Source organism: Erpetoichthys calabaricus, chromosome 10 (genome assembly GCF_900747795.2).
Source record: "Erpetoichthys calabaricus chromosome 10, fErpCal1.3, whole genome shotgun sequence".
Taxonomy (NCBI): domain Eukaryota; kingdom Metazoa; phylum Chordata; class Cladistia; order Polypteriformes; family Polypteridae; genus Erpetoichthys; species Erpetoichthys calabaricus.
This window is the reverse complement of record NC_041403.2, coordinates 4,088,516-4,107,623: the sequence shown is the minus strand read 5'-3', so window position 1 is coordinate 4,107,623 and position 19,108 is coordinate 4,088,516. Positions and strand designations below refer to the sequence as shown.

Sequence of the window (19,108 nt, the reverse complement as noted above, 5' to 3'; positions counted from 1 at the left end):
TGAATTTTCCAGGCCTATAGTATAATATTGAATGATGAATGTTCCAGTACAATATGGAATAGTAGTAAGTAGAAGCACCACAAACCTGATATAGGTGTATTGAATGAATGCGTAATTGAATCAGAATGTGTAATTAGGCCTCGAGCTGTAGTCGAAATCGCCTTTCAGGCATCTAGAGCTTTAATCAAATTCGCCTTTCTCTTTGAATTTTCGCGGCCGTAAATCCGCCGCCTGCCGCGATGTTGGGGTTGGATGTCGGTCTCGTAAGGTTTTTTGGGCAGCTGCACAGAAGGCGACTGCGCATTCAGCTTCGGATGGACGTGAGTGAGTGAGTGAGTGAGTGAGTGAGTGAGTGAGTGAGTGAGTGAGTGAGTGAGTGAGTGAGTGAGTGAGGAGGCAGGCGAATTATGTATTAAGATGTTTTACTAAACTCTAATCTGGTGTAAACATTATAATTAATTGTATTGTATACTTTGTTTCATGAATATAAACAAAAAGCAATTTTCAATTAACACAGATCTTGATGATTTTAATTTTGTCGACATGTTAAATGGTTCCCACTGACCCAAACACAACGTAAATGTTAACAGTGTATCTCACAGAAACGATCCGTATTGTTTAGTTTGATGTATGACACGACGTGATGGCAGAAACCCTCTGAACTTCACAATGCTACGTATTATTTGGTTTGATGTACTGTTTTTTCCTTCTCATTTTTATCGCTTAATTTCTGAATAGGTCCTTGACCCGACGTTACTTTCTGGGCTTGGCCGAAACCTTCCAAAATTAATTTTACGAAGTCAGTCCTGAAACGACGGAGACGTCACTTCCGGGTCTGTAACTGCGGGTCCAGTTTGGGGCCCCAGGCAATTACCTGGCTTTTGTCCTGTCGCTAAGCCTCCAGATCAGCCATTTCTCAATTTTGTATTGTTAGCTTTTTGTCTTTATTAGTAAAACTTGCAGCCAGACCAATTTATGAGGTGCTGTTTTTCCTTTTCTTCTTGGAGCAGTTCTTCTGAAAACATTTTGCATCTGATTCTGTCCCATTCACTCTTAAACCTGAGATCCCTGATTGTTGTTTAACGCTAAGACCTCTTTTAAAGCAAATGGAAAATAACTCCTTTCCTTTTATTACTATGCTTTAAAATCCCCAATTTAAAAAAGCCAACATGCCATCTCGTACAGTTAGTCTCCATCTTTCAAGGCTGCTGGTTTGATACATCTCTCTATTATAAAAAAAATCTTGGGAGACTAGACTTTCTCAGAGAGACACTTTCACGTTCCGCGAGACGAGACTTTGTGCCAAGAGATTTAACCAGGCCCGGGGCTTGAAATAAAAGGCAAAGAGTAGATGACAAAGTAGAACGTCATAAAGAATTCAAAAACGTTGATGCGATACACATGCAGAGCAGGTTAGAGATAAGAGAAAAATAGCGAAAAGAGATCAAATATATCGACATACGTGATATTGTGGCGGGGCTACATAGTAGTAATAGTGTTGTCAGTGTTAGTACCATGTGCGTCTTGTTTCCATCGTCCCGTTTGCTGTTTGTGTGTCAGTGAATGTCGTCCCCGTAAAGGGGGACGGATGATGGGAGGAGACCGCAGCCTCAATCCTGGAAAACACCTGTTTGCAATTAATCAATTACATCCATCACAGGACTATTTAAGTAATCAGGAGGGAACAGAAAGGAAGGAAGGAAGGAAGGAGAGGAGAGATAGAGAAAGAGACTTTTCATTTTCACGACCACGAGCCATTTGTACCTGCTGTATTCCACATCGCGCATTTTCATCCAGTTTGTTTTTCAATCCGCCGGACTTACTTCAATACCCTCATCACGAGAGACCCCGGGGTCGGACTTCATCATCCGCCACGCGCCAAGGATTCACTGTGAGGCTGCTCCATTTTCTTCCGGGAAATACAAACACTCCACGTATCGGTTAACCAGTCAGCTGCATTTCAGGACTATTATATATTTGGACTCAAGTTCACGACCATTCAGTTCCGTATCTCATTCAGTTTTTGTTGTTTGTTTTGTTTGTTATATGTTACAGGGGCAAGGGAGGGTTTATTGTGTGTATGTATATATATATATATATATATATATATATATATATATATATATATATATATATATATATATATATATGGTGTTGTTGCTTTGGTGGAGGGTTATATATAATATATATATATATATATATATTGTGCATTTTCTTTCTTGTTATTGCTCATTTAATATAATTAATTACCTATTTTTACGTATCATCTGTTTTTTGCGTGCTTGATTAAACTTGTCGATTGTGGGGAAAATTTTCATTTGTTATTTAGATTTGGCTCAGTAATTTATCCAGGCCACAGGTCTTGGAGGTGTAGCTGCCGTCCGGGTAAGGAGTCGGCCGTTACAATATGACATAAGTATATAGATATTGCCCAGCTTTCAACTTTAAGTCGGACACTTGTTGATCATCTAATTTGTGTTGCCATCAGGAAAAAGTATTGTTTCTTCCCAATGAAGAGGTGTGTCTGTGATAAATTAAAGATTCGTGAAAGTGAAATCCCATGAGAGAAAATTTCAAGCCCTGCGAGACAAGACTTTATGCAAAGAGATTTGGAAAAGTCCTGCCCACATCTAAAACATTTCCAACCAAGCACACGGTTCGATCATTTCTCATTTGCTTGAATGCTATTGTCAGACACAGTTCGTGTAAAGCATGGGTGTCGAACTCCAGTCTTGGAGGGCCACAGTGGCTGCAGGTTTTCATTCTAACCTTCTTCTTAATTAATTTGCTGCTAATTAACTTCTTTTGCCTTAATTTTAATTAACTTGACTCAGGCCCCTTAGTTGTTTCTGTTTCCTTATTTAGCAGCCAGACAATAACGAGACACAAAATGAGCTGCCACACAACCAACTCACCTGTGCCATCACACAATATCTGAAAATAAAGAAAGGTGAATGTCTTGATGAGGTTGATCTCTCAGGCCACCAAAACAATTTGACAGTGTTCTTAGAAGAAACAGATAATAGTTTTAGGAATGTCTGCAGTGACAGAATGAGAACGTCAGTACATCCTGGAATTAAATAATGGGTTTAATTAACAGCAAGAATCGGCTTCTTGTTAAGTACAACCCCAATTCCAATGAAGTTGGGACGTTGTGTAAAACATAAATAAAAAGAGAATGCAATGATTTGCAAATCCTTTTCAACCTATATTCAATTGAATACACTACGAAGACAAGATATCGAATGTTCAAACTGATAAACTTTATTGTTGTTTTGCAAATCTTCACTCATTTTGAATTTGATGCCTGCAACACTTTCCAAAAACGCTGTGACAGGGGCAGCAAAAAACTGGGAAAGTTGTGGAATGTCCAAAAAACACCTGCTTTGAACATTCCACAGGTGAACAGGTTAATTGGAAACAGGTGTTTGTCATGATTGGGTATAAAAGGAGCATCCCCAAAAGGCTCAGTTGTTCACAAGCAAGCATGGGGCGAGGTTCACCACTTTGTGAACAACTGCGTGGGCAAATAGTCCAGCAGTTTAAGAACAACGTTTCTCAACGTACAATTGCAAGGAATCTAGGGATTTCATCATCTACTGTCCATAATATCATCAAAAGATTCAGAGAACCTGGAGAAATCTCTGCACGTAAGCGGCAAGGCCGAATACCAACACTGGATGCCCGTGACCTTCGATCCTTCAGGCGGCACTGCATTAAAAACCAACATCATTCTGTAAAGGATATTACCATGTGGGCTCAGGAATACTTCAGAAAACCATTGTCAGTTAACACAGTTCGTCACTACATCTACAAGTGCAAGTTCAAACACTACCATGCAAAGAGAAAGCCATACATCAACAACACCCAGAAACGCCGCCGGCTTCTCTGGGTCCGAGCTCATCTGAGATGGACTGACGCAAAGTGGAAAAGTGTGCTGTGGTCTGACGAGTCCACATTTCAAATTGTTTTTGGAAATCATGGACGTCGTGTCCTCCGGGCCAAAGAGGAAAAGGACCATCCGGATTGTTATCAGCACAAAGTTCAGAAGCCAGCATCTGTGATGGCATGGGGGTGTGTTAGTGCCCATGGCATGGGTAACTTGCGCATCTGAGAAGGCATCATTAATGCTGAAAGGTACATACAGTTTTAGAGCAACATATGCTGCCATCCAAGCGACGTCTTTTTCAGGGACGTCCCTGCTTATTTTAGCAGGACAATGCGAAGCCACTTAACATTTTTGGGGGCCCCTTTGCATCCAACAACGTGGTCTGGGTAACCACCGTTACCTTCTTCAGTGGAGTTGTTCCCCAACAGAACACCACAATTTTGTAAAAATGTAACCATTACGTTTTAGATTTTGGTTAAAATTGCTGTACAGGATTATCTCAGATATCAAAGAATATAAATTTCCTATGCCTTTATAGTTTTATACTTTTATATTTTTATTAGCCACGGTACCTATTGAAGACAGAAAACAGAATAATTTAAAAGTCTTTGCGATCTCTTGCCCCAAGTGTACCTTCAGCACCTTTCCTCTGTATTTGCGTATGTGACTGTCTCTTCACTGGCGCTCCATCTCTTGAATACCGTATCTACTAACGTTTAAATTCTCCCATGTATAAGTCGGGACTTGATTTTACAGTATAATTTCCGGAATTTCTACGCATTCCAGTGTTAAGACACACCCACTCCACTTAGTACTTCCCTCCCATTCTTTTTGGTTAGCCCTGCCCACACTTGCATTGGGACCCTATCAGTCTGCCTGTCTCCTCCCATTTTTTTTTCTTGGTTAGCCCCTCCCATTTAACTATTTAATTTTTTTACTTTAATCTCTACACATTCCAGTGTTAAGACACACCCACTCCACTTAGTACTTCCCTCCCATCCTCCTTGGTTAGCCCCGCCCACACTAACACTGGGACACTTACAATTTTATCTGCTACTTCCCTCCCATTCTTCTTGGTTAGCCCCGCCCACACTTGGATTGGGACCCCTATCATTCTGCCTGTCTTCTCCCATTTTTCTTTTCTTGGTTAGCCCCTCCCATTCAGGTATTTAGTCAGGTCTTTCATCACACACTGTTAATGTCACCACACATTCTTTTGCCGAGACACAACCCCTCCACCTCATTGCTTTGGCAGTTCCACCCGCTGTAATATCGAGACCCCCCTGCTACATGTTCATTCCTCTTGGTAAGCCCATTTCATTCTAGCATATGGACCCACCTAGTCATCCCTCCCATCCAAGTATTTAATCTTTTTACTTTAATATCTACACGTTTCAGTGTTAAGACACGCCCACTTCACATAGTTCTTCCCTCCCATTCTCCTTGGCTAGCCCCACCCACACTTGCATCGGGACCCTATCAGTCTGCCTGTCTCCTCCCATTTTTTTTTTCTTGGTTAACCCCTCCCATTCAACTATTTAATCTTTTTACTTTAATATCTACACATTCTAGTGTTAAGACACACCCGCTCCACTTAGTACTTCCCTCCCATCCTCGTTGGTTAGCCCCGCCCACACTAACACTGGGGCACTTACAATTTTATCTGCTACCTGCCATTTTTCTTGGTTAGCCCCGCCCACACTTGCATTGGGACCCTATCAGTTTGCCTGTTTCCTTCCATTTTTTTTTCTTGGTTAGCCCCTCCCATTTAACTATTTAATTTTTTTACTTTAATCTCTACACATTCCAGTGTTAAGACACACCCACTCCACTTAGTACTTCCCTCCCATCCTCCTTGGTTAGCCCCGCCCACACTAACACTGGGACACTTACAATTTTATCTGCTACTTCCCTCCCATTCTTCTTGGTTAGCCCCGCCCACACTTGGATTGGGACCCCTATCATTCTGCCTGTCTTCTCCCATTTTTCTTTTCTTGGTTAGCCCCTCCCATTCAGGTATTTAGTCAGGTCTTTCATCACACACTGTTAATGTCACCACGCATTCTATTGCCGAGACACAACCCCTCCACCTCATTGCTTTGGCAGTTCCACCTGCTGTAATATCGAGACCCCCCCTGCTACATGTTCATTCCTCTTGGTAAGCCCCTCTCATTCTAGCATATGGACCCACCTAGTCGGCCCTCCCATCCAAGTATTTAATCTTTTTACTTTAATATCTACACATTCTAGTGTTAAGACATTCCCACTTCACATAGTTCTTCCCTCCCATCCTCCTTGGTTAGCCCCGCCCACACTTGCATTGGGACCCTACCAGTTTGCCTGTTTCCTTCCATTTTTTTCTTGGTAAGCCCCTCCCATTCAACTATTTAGTCTTTTTACTTTAATATCTACACATTCCAGTGTTAAGACATGCCCACTTCACATAGTTCTTCCCTCCCATTCTCCTTGGCTAGCCCCGCCCACACTTGCATTGGGACTCTATCAGTCTGCCTGTCTCCTCCCACTTTTTTTTTTCTTGGTTAACCCCTCCCATTCAACTACTTAATCGTTTTACTTTAATATCTACACATTCCAGTGTTAAGACACACCCGCTCCACTTAGTACTTCCCTCCCATCCTCGTTGGTTAGCCCCGCCCACACTAACACTGGGGCACTTACAATTTTATCTGCTACCTCCCATTTTTCTTGGTTAGCCCCGCCCACACTTGCATTGGGACCCTATCAGTTTGCCTGTTTCCTTCCATTTTTTTCTTGATTAGCCCCTCCCATTCCGGTATTTAGTCAGGTGTTTCATCACACACTGTTAATGTCACCACACATTCTAGTGCGATGACATGACCCCTCCACCTCATTGCTTTGGCAGTTCCACCCTCTGTAATATCGAGACCCCCCTGCTACATGTTCATTCCTCTTGGTAAGGCCCTTTCGTTCTAGCATATGGACCCACCTAGTCGGGCCTCCCATCCAAGTATTTAACTCCACCCAATCTGCATTTCTGCCCCCCCTCCTTTTCTGCTGTTGTGCCTGTCACTTGTTCTCAGCTATTTGCCCCTGAGCATCTGCAGCAGAGAAGAGTCGGCATCAGACATATTGCAGGAGGTAGGCAGCATGCCATGTGGCTGCACATGTGCTCTCTGTGTTCAGCGTGGCAAGGCTCCCCCTGCAGACAACTGAGCTGTTTACCTCCCAGTCTCAGCGGCAGACAAAGGTAGGCACTGACTGAAATGTGGCAGGCAGGCAGACGGTGCACTGTGCAGCTCAGCGGCTGGGCTTCATTCATTAATGCACTTTGAAATGTATTAAAGACCCCCCGCGGGAGACCACGACAGTCTCAGTCGACTCCCTCAGGGGCTTCAAAAGTGACCTTGATGTCCCTGAACAAAGCGCTCCCGCCAACACAGTGTTCCTGCAATTTGTTTGCCTGAGCGGCCGATGGAGCCCTAAGTGCTGTCACACTGAGTTACGCGGTGGTCAGTCAACAACGAAGCGGGCTGCTGTGACACTTCGCGAACTCGGAGCTCGGGACCTGCAGAGTCGCTTGCAACCATTTAAGGGCCTGTGGAGCCATTATGAGTAGGCGACACTCGGCATTTCCTTCGTGACACGCTCGATCTGGGATCAGACCTCTGATTACGCCTCTTGTCACTTTCGGTCACGGAGATGCGGAGACTCATAGCTGGAAAGCTCGAGGCTGGAGCCGTTCAGAGAGAGCGCTGGCCTCGTGTTTAGCCTTTGTCAGACTTTGTTCGGCCTTCTCATATAGTGCCTTTATACAGACACGGAGACCGCACCAAAGCCCGCTCTTTCCATTAAGGGTCATGGGCACTGTCGTTGGCATGAGCCGAGTTCAAACAAGCACGGTGCACATACACACGGAGTTTACAGGACCCATTTAGTGGGGTTTAAGAGGGCACAGTAGCACCCAGAGGAAATGCAAGGGGGGGCACCTTAGAGGCATTGACTGTCTTGAGATTTGCACCCTGGACCCTGATGGGATGAGGCAACAACTTTGATCAGTGTGCCACCTCATTCTCAGCCTGCATTGCACTGCCCTTTAAGTTCATTAACAACACCTCGTCGCCCACCATGAGCAGAGGCTCCGCCCACTGGTACCTTTTCTTCTTTTTGTCAGCCGTGGGCATCAAGTACTCAAGATGTGAACCTTAGGGATGGATGGGCACCCTGCTACACCCATATGACTGGGCCACAAACACTTGATCTGCTGATAAATGGACAAAGTCCGGACAGAAGACCCCTCTCTCACTGTCACTCCCCATGTTTTTTAACTTTTCATTGTTGGGGACACCCTCCTTTACCCAGCCTGTACCAGTGTGTGTGGTTGGTGGGGGGGGGGGGGTGGGGGGTGGGGTGTGTGCAATTGTAAGTCCCACCCCATTTTCATCTGTCACTTATTGGCTGCCAGGCTCTGCCTCACCATCACTTTATGTCAGTTGGCTGGATGGTCATCTTGGCAGTGCCCCTAATGCTGTGTCGTTTTGCCTCGGTCAGGGCAACTCCTGAAGTCCTGTCCAGTCTGCTTGTCCTGTTGAGGGCTGTGGGGACAACAGACCAGGTTGGATGCCAATTGACTTCACAACTAGAGACTGGGGGTGGGGAGCATGCAGGCTGCACATACATAGATGGTGGACCAGGCCTGCATTTGAACCCGGATTCTTGCCACAATGAAGTGTGCCACCCATACCTGAATACTTTAAACATTTTATCCTCTCAAATTGTGGATGGTGCCCTACAGTTCATCATTGGGCACACTTGTGCATGCAGCCACACTTGCCCAGTTAGTGTTGACAATGAATGGCACGGGGAGGACCCTGAGAAAGCCACTCTGGCACAGGGAGAACATGCAGAATCCAAACAGATGGTGAGTGGGATTTGAACCCAGGTCCCCTGCTGTTTACTACGCTACCACCCTGCCCTGGTAAGGATGGCTGAAGGTGTAACAGGAGCATAAAGAAACAATCCTCCAATCGTTGGGTGAACCCTCTTTTGACAATGCAGGTGCCATTATGACAGGTGATGAATGCTAATTGGTTTCTGTAGGGGATGCCAACCTTCACATAGGTAAATGAATTAATTTTTGCAGATCCATAAAAACCATTAGGAGAACATGCAATGTCCATCCCAAGCCAGGGTTCAAGTGGCACTACCCGCCTTCCTGTTTTCCTATCAAGCTGTCGATGGCAGTCAGGACATCCCTCACCTTACACTGTGCAGTAAAGCAAAGCCAGGGCCCCAAGTGTTCCTATGCCAGGCTGTTGACCCCACACTTTCTGCTGGCATTGATTGTTCTATCAAGTGTATTGGCATCACAAGCCTTGAGCAAAGTGTTTACATTAGTGAATGTCCAGACTCGCCAAGTATGCTGTGCCCATACCCGCAATTAACCCTGAACATGACTGCCCGTAGCTCATGCTTGCCCACCATGCCCACCTCCACTCTTCTGAACCTTGACTCCTGATTGTAGCCTTCTTGCTCTCCCATGATGTACACCACCTTAGGTTCTCTGTAGCAGTCTGCCCATCAGTTCTAGCGTGTCAGTCATGCCTGAACCCCCCCTCTCCCCATGTGCCCCCCTTGCCCTTTGATGTGTTGTCTACCCTCATGTTGTTGTGACCAGAATCATCTTGGGAAGACCCTGAGACCACCTACAACTATATAACATAAGTGCTACTCCCCGGTGGCCATCTGATCAGCTCTGATTGGCAGGTAGATGAGGACAAAGACCCCCTTATGGTGGAGCACGTCTTTCTTTACATTGGACACATTTTAAAAAAAAATTAGCTGACATGCATGGGGGCAGGATGGCAGACTCTGCGTTCACACACGCTGCTGGTCAGACCTCCAAGCCCTGAGTGGTACTCCAAAAGTGGGCATGATGGTGGGGTGGGCTTTCAGACTTTGTCTTGCTGTCTGGATGGGCCCTGCTCCTCCCAGACAGCAACTCCTCTAAGGCACATTATCGATTCCCCACACTGCCATCTCACTGGCAACAATCTATTTGCCGGAACGAGAATCAGCCTCCTGGGAGTCGGCGGAAGATTTATGCCCGCGTGTTGCAGAGACGGCGGCGCACAAAAAGCCTCACTTAAAGATGGCCGCGGCCGCTTTGTACTGCACCAGCGCTGCTCCTTGGAGCCTTGCGGGCACCTGGAAAAGATGATTCAAGAGGCTCAATGCCAGGTGCATCGCGGGCAGCGCTTCTGGACTTGGCATTTGGGGCTCTCTTGGGAAGGGAATAAGAAAGAAAAAAAAGAACAGATGTGCAGAGCAGGAAGCTCAGTGACACACAGGACAGGAGGGTCAGTGACATGCAGGACAGGACAGAAAGGTCATCAGCACTCGGGACAGTAGGGTCGGTGACATGCAGGATGAGGGGAGGGTCAGTGACACACAAGACGAGTTGAAAGGGTCAGCAACATACGGGACAGGAAGGTCATCAACATGCAGGATAGGACAGTGGGGTCAGTGACACACATGATATGCAGGACAGGAGGGTCAGTGACTTGCAGGGCAGGACAGAAAGGTCATCAGCACTCAGGACAGTAGGGTCAGTGACATGCAGGACAGTAGGGTCAGTGACATGCAGGGCAGGACAGAAAGGTCATCAGCACTCAGGACAGTAGGGTCGGTGACATGCAGGATGAAAGGAGGGTCAGTGGCATACAGGACGAATTGAAAGGGTCATCAACATACGGAACAGGAAGGTCAGCGACATGCAGGATAGGACAGTGGGGTCAGTGACACACATGATATGCAGGACAGGGGGATCAGTGACATGTAGGACTAAAAAAAAGGGTCATCAACACAAAGGACAGTAGCGTCGGTGTCATGCAGATTGGGGAGAGTGTCAGCAACATGTGGGATAAGGCAATGGAGTCAGTGACACGCAGGACAGGACTGAACGGTCAGTGATGCAGCAGGGTGGAAGGGTCATTAACACAAAAGACAGTAAGGTAAGTGACATGCAGGATGGGGAGAGGGTCAACAACGTGTTGGATAGGATAGTGGGGTCAGTGACACACAGGACAGGAAGGACAGCAACACACAGGACACAAGGGTCAGTGACATGCAGGGCAGGACAGAAGGGTCATCAACACAAAGAAAAGTAGGGCCGGTGACATGTAGGATGGGGAGAGGGTCAGTGGCACCCAAGAAGTGTTGGAAGGGTCAGTGACATACAGGGTAGGACAGGAGGGTCAGTGATGCAGCAGGGTGGAAGGGTCATCAGCACAAAGGACAGTAGAGTCAGTAATCTGCAGGATGGGGAAGATGGTCAGCAACACACAGAACAGGAAGGTCAGTGATGTGCGGAACTGGACAAAAGGGGCAGTGACATACAGGACAAATAACCACAATGATTTATTGATGTACAGGTCATGGCAGTGTGGGACACCCAAAGAAGGATGGTGAGTGTGTCCGGTGGTCTGGCGCAGGAGGGTCAGAATGGCTTGTAGAGGTGGTGATACAGAAGGCTCAGTAGTGTGTAGCCCTTAAAGTTCAGGAAGTCACAGAGCAGAACTGGCAGGACACATAAGACCATACAGTCACTCTTGGTATTGGTGTTGGGCAGGAGGGTCCATAATGTCCAGTCCAGAAGGGTCTTAACCGTCAGGAGCACATGTGGCAGACGATTGGAGAGGGAAGATCAGTGTGACTAGTGGTGTCAAATAGGAAGGTCAGCCCATATTAAGGCAGGTGGGACATTATGGTTAGTAATGTGTGACTGATGGGTCAGTGCTGGACATCTAATGCACTGGTCATGAAGGCCAGGTAGGTCAGGGTTGATGGTTCAGAGGATGGCATGGCAGCTGATGTCCATGAAGTAGAGTCAAGGGACACATGAGGGATGGAGGGTCAGTAGGTGGTGATGCAGGTCAGGAAGGTTATTGATGCAGAGGTCAAGCCTGTATAGTTGGTGATGGCGGACAGGAGGGTCATCCTGGGTCAAGATATGGGACAGGCTGGTCAGTGCTGTTTAGCTCATCAGATCCAGGAATTCACCAAGAAGATAAGTCCTGTTCACACAAGCAATAAGGGTCCTTGTGGCCGGTGGTCTGACAAAGCAGGAGGGCCAGTAATTCACTGGCAGGAGGCACCGAGGCAGGAGGGTCATTATGGTCTATCATTGGCAGGTTGTAAGGGTCTGAGACACATAGCTCAGGGGGGTCACACTATTTAGTGATGTGGGGCTGAAGACTCGGTGCTGTTTAGCCCACACACTGGTCATGTGCTGATCAGGAGGGTCAGAGGAACTCGTGTTGGTGGGCCAAAGCGTTAATGGTGCAGAGGGTTGAGTGGCACTACCACTGGTGGTGCAGGGCAGAAGGGTCAGTAGTGTCCATCCCAGAAGAATAATTGACATGCAGGTCATAACAGTCTATGGGCACACGGGCAGGGTGGGACAGTGTGGCTAAGTGTGTGTGGGCAGTCAGTGCTGCCATCTTACAAGGGTCACAGGGCATTGCATTTGGGTGGCTGCCCTATGGTGATGACTGTGAACTGCGGTCACTCTCACCTCCCTTAGTGCCATTTAAGTTTATGAAAGGTGTCTTGTCACCCACCCTGAGCAGAGGCCTACAGGTGGTCACCAGGCCCATGCCTACTGGCACCTTGTATTCTTTTTGCTAGCTATCAGTGTTTGGAATGTGAACCTTGGGGTCGGCTGGGCACCCCGTTATACCACCTGACCTGCAAATAAAGGCCAAAGTCCAGTCAAAAGAACTCCATTTGCTTTAACTGCCCACCAGGTGGCACTCTCTCTCTGCCCTTACATTTTTTTCAACTTTTGCAATTTGAGGAGACCCTTCCTACTCCGATTACTGGTCACACCCTCCTTTACTCAGCTGATGCCAGTGAGAGGTGCCCTCTGTGTAGTTGTAAGTCCCGCCCCTTTCCGTCTGTCATTCACTGAGTGCCAGGCTCTGCTTCATCATCGTGTTGTGTCAGTTTGCTTGATGGCACCTCACCCAGTCATCTCTGCGGGGTCCCGCAATGTGCCAGCAGTGTCTGCCATGTCGTTTTCCTCTGTCAGCCCACCTCCCGATGCCAACTCTTTTTGTGGTGTTGTGGGCTTGTGCCGACTCTGAAAGGCGCTATATACACTCAGAGGATGCTGATGTGAAGGGTGGTCAGCCAGGTGAGCTCCACAACGCAGAGCTTACTTGCTGGACACCAGTTTGCTTCTTCACCATTCCAGAAGGGCATCTGAAGCAGCAAGCGGTCCGATGGCCACAATGCCTTGCCATGCGAGTGGCGGCACACTTGCTTGCACATCGGTGGCCTCCTTTTCTGGCCTCAAATGGAATCTAAAAATAGCAGAAAAGTTTGTGAGAACAGGAATCAGAAACGAGGCCGAGCGCTGGCCTACTTTGCAGCGGTGTGCCAACCGTTCGGAGTCGCCCCGGGGCCAAGCGTCGTGCTTTGGTGCTCCTGGGCCTCCACACGTCCTCTAGATGGAATTGGAGATGTTTCAGGATGCTGAAAGTTTTATTTGTGGGGCGACCTGATGCAAAATACAATATGAAGTGTAGGCGGAACTGCGTGTCACCTAATTGGCTCCTACTCATTCCATTTAGGTGGCATCCCTGGCACCCTTTGTCTTAATGATGTGGGCAGACCCAGTCAAGCTTAGTAGTCTGGTGGTGATGGAGGGCATAAAAAGCTTTATATTGTGAAATTTTTTTTTTTTTTTTTTGGTGAAAGCCGCTATATAAACTAATGATTAGATGTGCCTCCCAATATCATTACCCCTGCCCTGTGTATTACATGGATATGGTGGCTTCCCTGCCCGCCACTTCACATCAGAGGGGTTAATGACGGCCATCTAGCGAGGGCCTCGTTCTCCTCAACTTGCCGGCTCAGATGATTGGCCGCTTCTCTCTGCCGATGAGAGGCTCATTAATTTCACGGTATCACCGGGCGCTGCTCATCTCGCCTGCCGCTCACAGCCAATCGCGCCGTCCTGAGGAAATCATGATGGATAAGGTGCGGGCTGCAGTAGGACTGCCTGTCTGCTCCAGTCACCTTGCCCAAGTGCCGCCACCCCCAGCGCTAGTGCTGTTTAATCAGCCGTGGAGATGAAGTGTCACCGGGGAGGCCGAAGCCTGCTGGCTCCTGTGCCTGTAATATCTGGGGCGCCTGTCCTGCACCCATCATGGGCTCGGTGAGGGGCACTGCCATTAAAGACTGCAAATTAAAAACAATTGATGGAGGTGTAGTGCGCCGAACGTGGGGGAGGGGTCAGTGTGTCGGCTAGCGGGGCTGCCTGGTGGGTGGGCGGTCAGTCGGTCGGTCAATGTGTCCACCTTGTGATTTTACATTGACCTGCAGAAGGCTGCTTGATGGCAAATGAGCTTCCCCTCCCCCGCATCTCTCTGGGCTGGTGGCTTCAGCGGCTCTTCAGTCTGCACCTCCCCACCCCTGATGGATGACCTCTGATCTCATCTTTCTTCCAATTTCAGGTCAAGACCGAAGTGAAGCGGGCCTTATAAGGCGCTTTAAAGAAGATGGCATCCGGTACAAAGCCAAACTCATTGGCATCGAGGAGGTGACAGCGGCACGAGGAGACAAGCTGTGCCAGGATGCCATGATACAGCTCAAGGTGGGCACCATTCTGCACGGATTTGAATTGCATTTAAGAGAGCAGAAGAATTGAGTCAAGCACCATGAAGATCTCAGACTGATTATATAGTGCCTTTCATACCTGTCCATCTTATATAGTGCCTTTTATTCTCACTCGTATTATACAGCGTCTCTCATGTTTAACTATGTGTCTTATATAGGGCCATCTATCTATCTATCTATCTATCTATCTATCTATCTATCTATCTATCTATCTATCTATCTATCTATCTATCTATCTATCCTCCTTTCATATCTCCATATCTATCTATCCTGTAGTGCCTCTCACGCATGTCTCTTTTAACATCTGTCTATTGTGTGGTGCCTTTTACATCCATCTATTAATTCATCTGTTTTGCACCTTTTTACAAATATGTTTTAAACAAATAACAAAGTGATATTCCAGGCTCCAAATAAAGTACCCACAATAGTGACCAACACCCCCCTCACCCCAATCACTTAGTACCACCTACTACCGCGGGTTCAAGCCTCCGTCTTCCTCACATGCATTTCCTTTTTTCCTTTTATATCTGTCCGTCCTTCCCACTGCCCACCTCTGGCTCTGGCCGCTGTTTGCTCCAGTTGTTTCAAGACCTGCCAGTATCTTTAATACTTTTTCGGTGGTCACCTTTTACTCAACCCATGAGTCGCCACACTGGCACTGGGCACACCCGTGTAGAGTTCCCCGTAGCACTCTCTGGTGTCCAAGCATCTTTGAGTCTTTCTGTTTGGCATAGCAGGCCAGCTCTCCATGGCATCACCCATTCTGCCTGTTTTACCATGTAATCCCATGAGTGTGCCAGTGTGGCCTTATGCCCATCTTTTTCAGGTTGTTACTGATGCCCTGCCTATAGCCCTTTCAGGGTACCTTGCGCTCACATAAGGTATATTTCCCACCTTGGCAGTGCCCATACTATCATACTGGTATTTCTATTGCCAGTGTGTGCACCGTCTGCTTACACTTTATAATGAATAACCAAATGCTCCAGCACTCCTTATGACATGCCAGGTCACGCTGCCTCCTGTCTGTCACCCCTTTGCCAGCCTCAGGGTTCCCTCTGTCCCCAGTTTAACTCACAGCTTCCTCCCCCAGATGCTAACCTTTTAGCATTCAGATGCCTGATTGGCTGGTATCCACTTAGACTATGAAAGACACTATAAAACGTAGCGTGTCCCAGAGTGCCATCTGATTAAGCACTGCAGTGAGCTGTTACTGTTCTGAGGAAGTCACTTCAGTGGCTCGTCTGCTCCCCCTGCTGGTGAGCCTCTGCTCTGCACGCACCTTCTCTTCTGTCCTCGCTCATTTCCATTTCTCTTTTTTTCTGCAGGGAATCGCTGCTGCTGCTCGCTCAAAAGGAGAACACAAGCAGAAAATCTTTTTAACCGTCTCCTTTGGAGGAATCAAGATCTTTGATGAAAAGACGGGGGTGAGTGAGAGAAACGCATGACTGAGCAAAACCGCCGAATATTCATCCCTGCGGCCTTGGAACTGTCCTGTGCTTCACGGTTACTTGCAATAACTCGGCACGTGAGAGGAATGCCAAAAGCTCCTGGTAGAAGCCAAGGAACTGGAGTGCTGCTGGCGTCTCGGGTAAAGTAGGCAAGCACAGTGCTGCCATCTCTAGAAGGTGGGCAGAGTTTTCAAAAGGTGGACATCTGAATGCCAGCTTAGATGAATGAGATGTGAAGGCTCAGAACAGAGACAGGGTATTCGAGTGCCAAGTGCTGCCCATTTACACTGACACCTGAGGGTTGGAGATGCCAGGGCTAGGTGGCCATTTGACCTCTGCATACTGATAATTGATAATAATGAACACTGGGACAGGGAGGTGAAACATTAGGAGGCCTCGGGAGAATTTGACATTTGAATGCCAGTCTAGATTAGCGAGAAATGAATAGTCAAAGGAGATACTGGGTATAGAAGTGCCAAGTGCTTGCATTATAATACTAACACCTCATGATTGGAGATGCCAGGTTTAAGTGGGTATTTGACTGCTGGCCACTTCTAATCGAGATATTGGACTTTGGGACAGGTACCTGGAACGCTGAGGAACCTGATGAGAAAAGAACATTGGAATGCCAGTCTAAATGATTAGAGTAGAGACTGGATTGTTTTCAGCATCATGCTGTGCCCAGTGTAAAGGAGAGGTCGGGTAATGGGGGGGGGGGGGGGGGGGTGCATCTTCACTTCTTAGGGCAAGTGTAAGACAGATTTGGACTATTTTGTAGATTCATACATTATGTTTAGGCAGAGCCCCCCCATACCATATGGGGTTAAGGTCCTCGCTTTCTGTCTTTATTTTTAGTGCCATGCTGTGCCCAGTGTATGGTGGGGGCGTACTCTTTAGTGGAGGTACTCTGCATTTCTTATTGTGGGTATAAGTCTGGACAGTTGGAATTGGGATATGGCATCATGTTTTGGTAGTGCCTTGTATGTCACGTGGGGTGACAAATGGGGTCCCCACTTCCAGTCTTGTTTTCAGCATCATGCTGTATGCAGTGTCCGGAAAGTACTGGCTAATCGGGGGGTCTCCTAAATGTGTTAAGGGGACTTATAAGACAGGTCTGGACAGTAAGGATTAGGAATGGCTTCATGTTTAGGTAGAGCCCCATATGCCATGAAGGTTCAAAAAATGGGGGTCCCCACTTCCAATCTTGTTTTTAGTATCATTCTGTGCCCAGTGTAAAGGAGAGGTTGGGTAATGGGGTGGACAATTTTGTCAGAGTGTGGCTTCATGTATTATGATTAGGTGGGAGCCCCATATACCTTGTGGGGTGGAGGTCGTCCCTTTCCATCTTTGTTTATTTTAGCTCCTTGCTGTGTCCAATGTGGGGGTAATGGAGGGGACCCTCTTACAGTAATGTGAGTAAAAGATAGGCCTGGACTATTAGTGTGAGGATTATCTGCTTGTTTAGGTTAACCGAATGAGACCTTCACTTCCCATCTTCTTGTTTAGCCCCTCTTTGTGCCCAGTGTTAGGATGAGGGTCACCTGAATGTCTCAAGATGGGTATACGACAAGCCCTGGACCCTTAGGATTAGGATATGACCTCATGTTTCGGTAGAGCTCTTTATTCCAGGTCGGTTGGAAAATGGGGTCCCCATTTCCAATCTTGTTTTTGGAATCCCACTGTCTTGTATGAAGGAGAGGTTGGGTGATATGGGGGGGGGGGGGGGGTCCTCTTCATGTCTTAGAGTGAGTGTAAGACAGATCTGCACAATGTTGTCCGGGCATGGCTTCATGTATTATGTTTAGGTGGAACCCCCCCCCCCCCCAGTATACCACGTGGAGTTGAGATGGTCACTTTCTATCTTGGTTCATTTTAGCTCCTTGCTGTGTCCAATCTGAGAGGGGTGCTGGCTTATGGGGGTTCCCTGCATCTCTTAATGTAGGTATGAGATCGGCATGGACAATTAGTGTAAGGATATGACTTCTTCCTTTTATTATGGTAGGACCCCATATGCTGTGTGGAGTGGCAAATGTGGTTTCCACTTCCCATCTTCTTCTTAGCTCCTTGCTGTGCCCAGTGTTAGGATGAGAGTATCACCTGAATTAATGGTTAGAAGACCAGCCTGGACTTATAGGGTTAAGATATGACCTTATGTGTAGGAGGATCCTCGTATGCCATGTGGGCTGCAAAATGGGGTCCCCATTTCCAGTCTTGTTTTTAGAATTGTGCTGTGCCCTGTGTGAGTGTAAGGTAGGGTAGTGGGGGTTCATCTTTCAAGTCTTAGAGTGAGTGTAAGAATTGGACTATTTTTTTGAGGGCACAACTTCTAGTAAGAAGAACATAATATGTCTAGTTTGGGGGAGGTGGGGGTTCTGAGGTTGTCACTTTCCAGCCACCTGGTGGGTGATGGGAAATGGCGGTACTCTGCATCTCTTACTGATGGGCTACAATAAGCTAGTTAGCGTAAGGATACACCTTCTCCTGTATGTTTAGATGTTACCCCATATGCTGTGTGGAGTGGCAAACGAGGTCTCCACCTCCCATCTTATTTTTAGCTCCTTGTTGTACCCAGTGTTAGGATGAAGGTATCACCTGAAGGACTTAGGTTGGTTATGAGACAAGCCTGGACCTTTAGGATCAGGATATGATCTTATGTTTAGGAGGAGCCCCGTATGCCAGGTGTGCTGGAAAATGGGTGTCCCCACTTCCCATCTTGTTTTTGGAATCGTGCTGTGCCCTGTGTTAGGATGAGAGTATCACCTGAATGACTGGTTAGACCACCAGCCTGGACTTATAGGGTTACGATATGACCTTATATGAAACAGGAGCCCCGTATGCCAGGTGGGCTGGAAAATGGGGTCCCCACTTCCCATCTTGTTTTTTGCTCCTTGCTGTGCCCAGTGTTAGGATGAGGGTATCACCCGAATGACTTAGGCTGGTTAGAAGACAAGCCTGGACCTTTAGGATTAGGATATGATCTTATGTGTAGGAGGTGGGCTGGAAAATGGGGTCCCCACTTCCCATCTTCTTCTTAGCTCCTTGCTGTGCCCAGTGTTAGGATGAGATTATCGCCTGAATGACTGGTTAGAAGACCAGCCTGGACTTATAG

At 47.3% G+C, this 19,108-nt stretch overlaps 1 protein-coding gene across 1 annotated transcript in view; it reads left to right on the top strand.

The window, feature by feature from the left end:
* dab1a (DAB adaptor protein 1a) overlaps positions 1-19,108 on the top strand; it is a 280,483-nt gene that overhangs the window by 204,920 nt on the left and 56,455 nt on the right. Inside the window, exons 4-5 of the mRNA XM_051932968.1 lie at positions 14,389-14,528; positions 15,877-15,975. Of these exons, the coding sequence (XP_051788928.1) occupies positions 14,389-14,528; positions 15,877-15,975 (239 nt within the window). The remainder of the gene's footprint in view (positions 1-14,388; positions 14,529-15,876; positions 15,976-19,108) is intronic.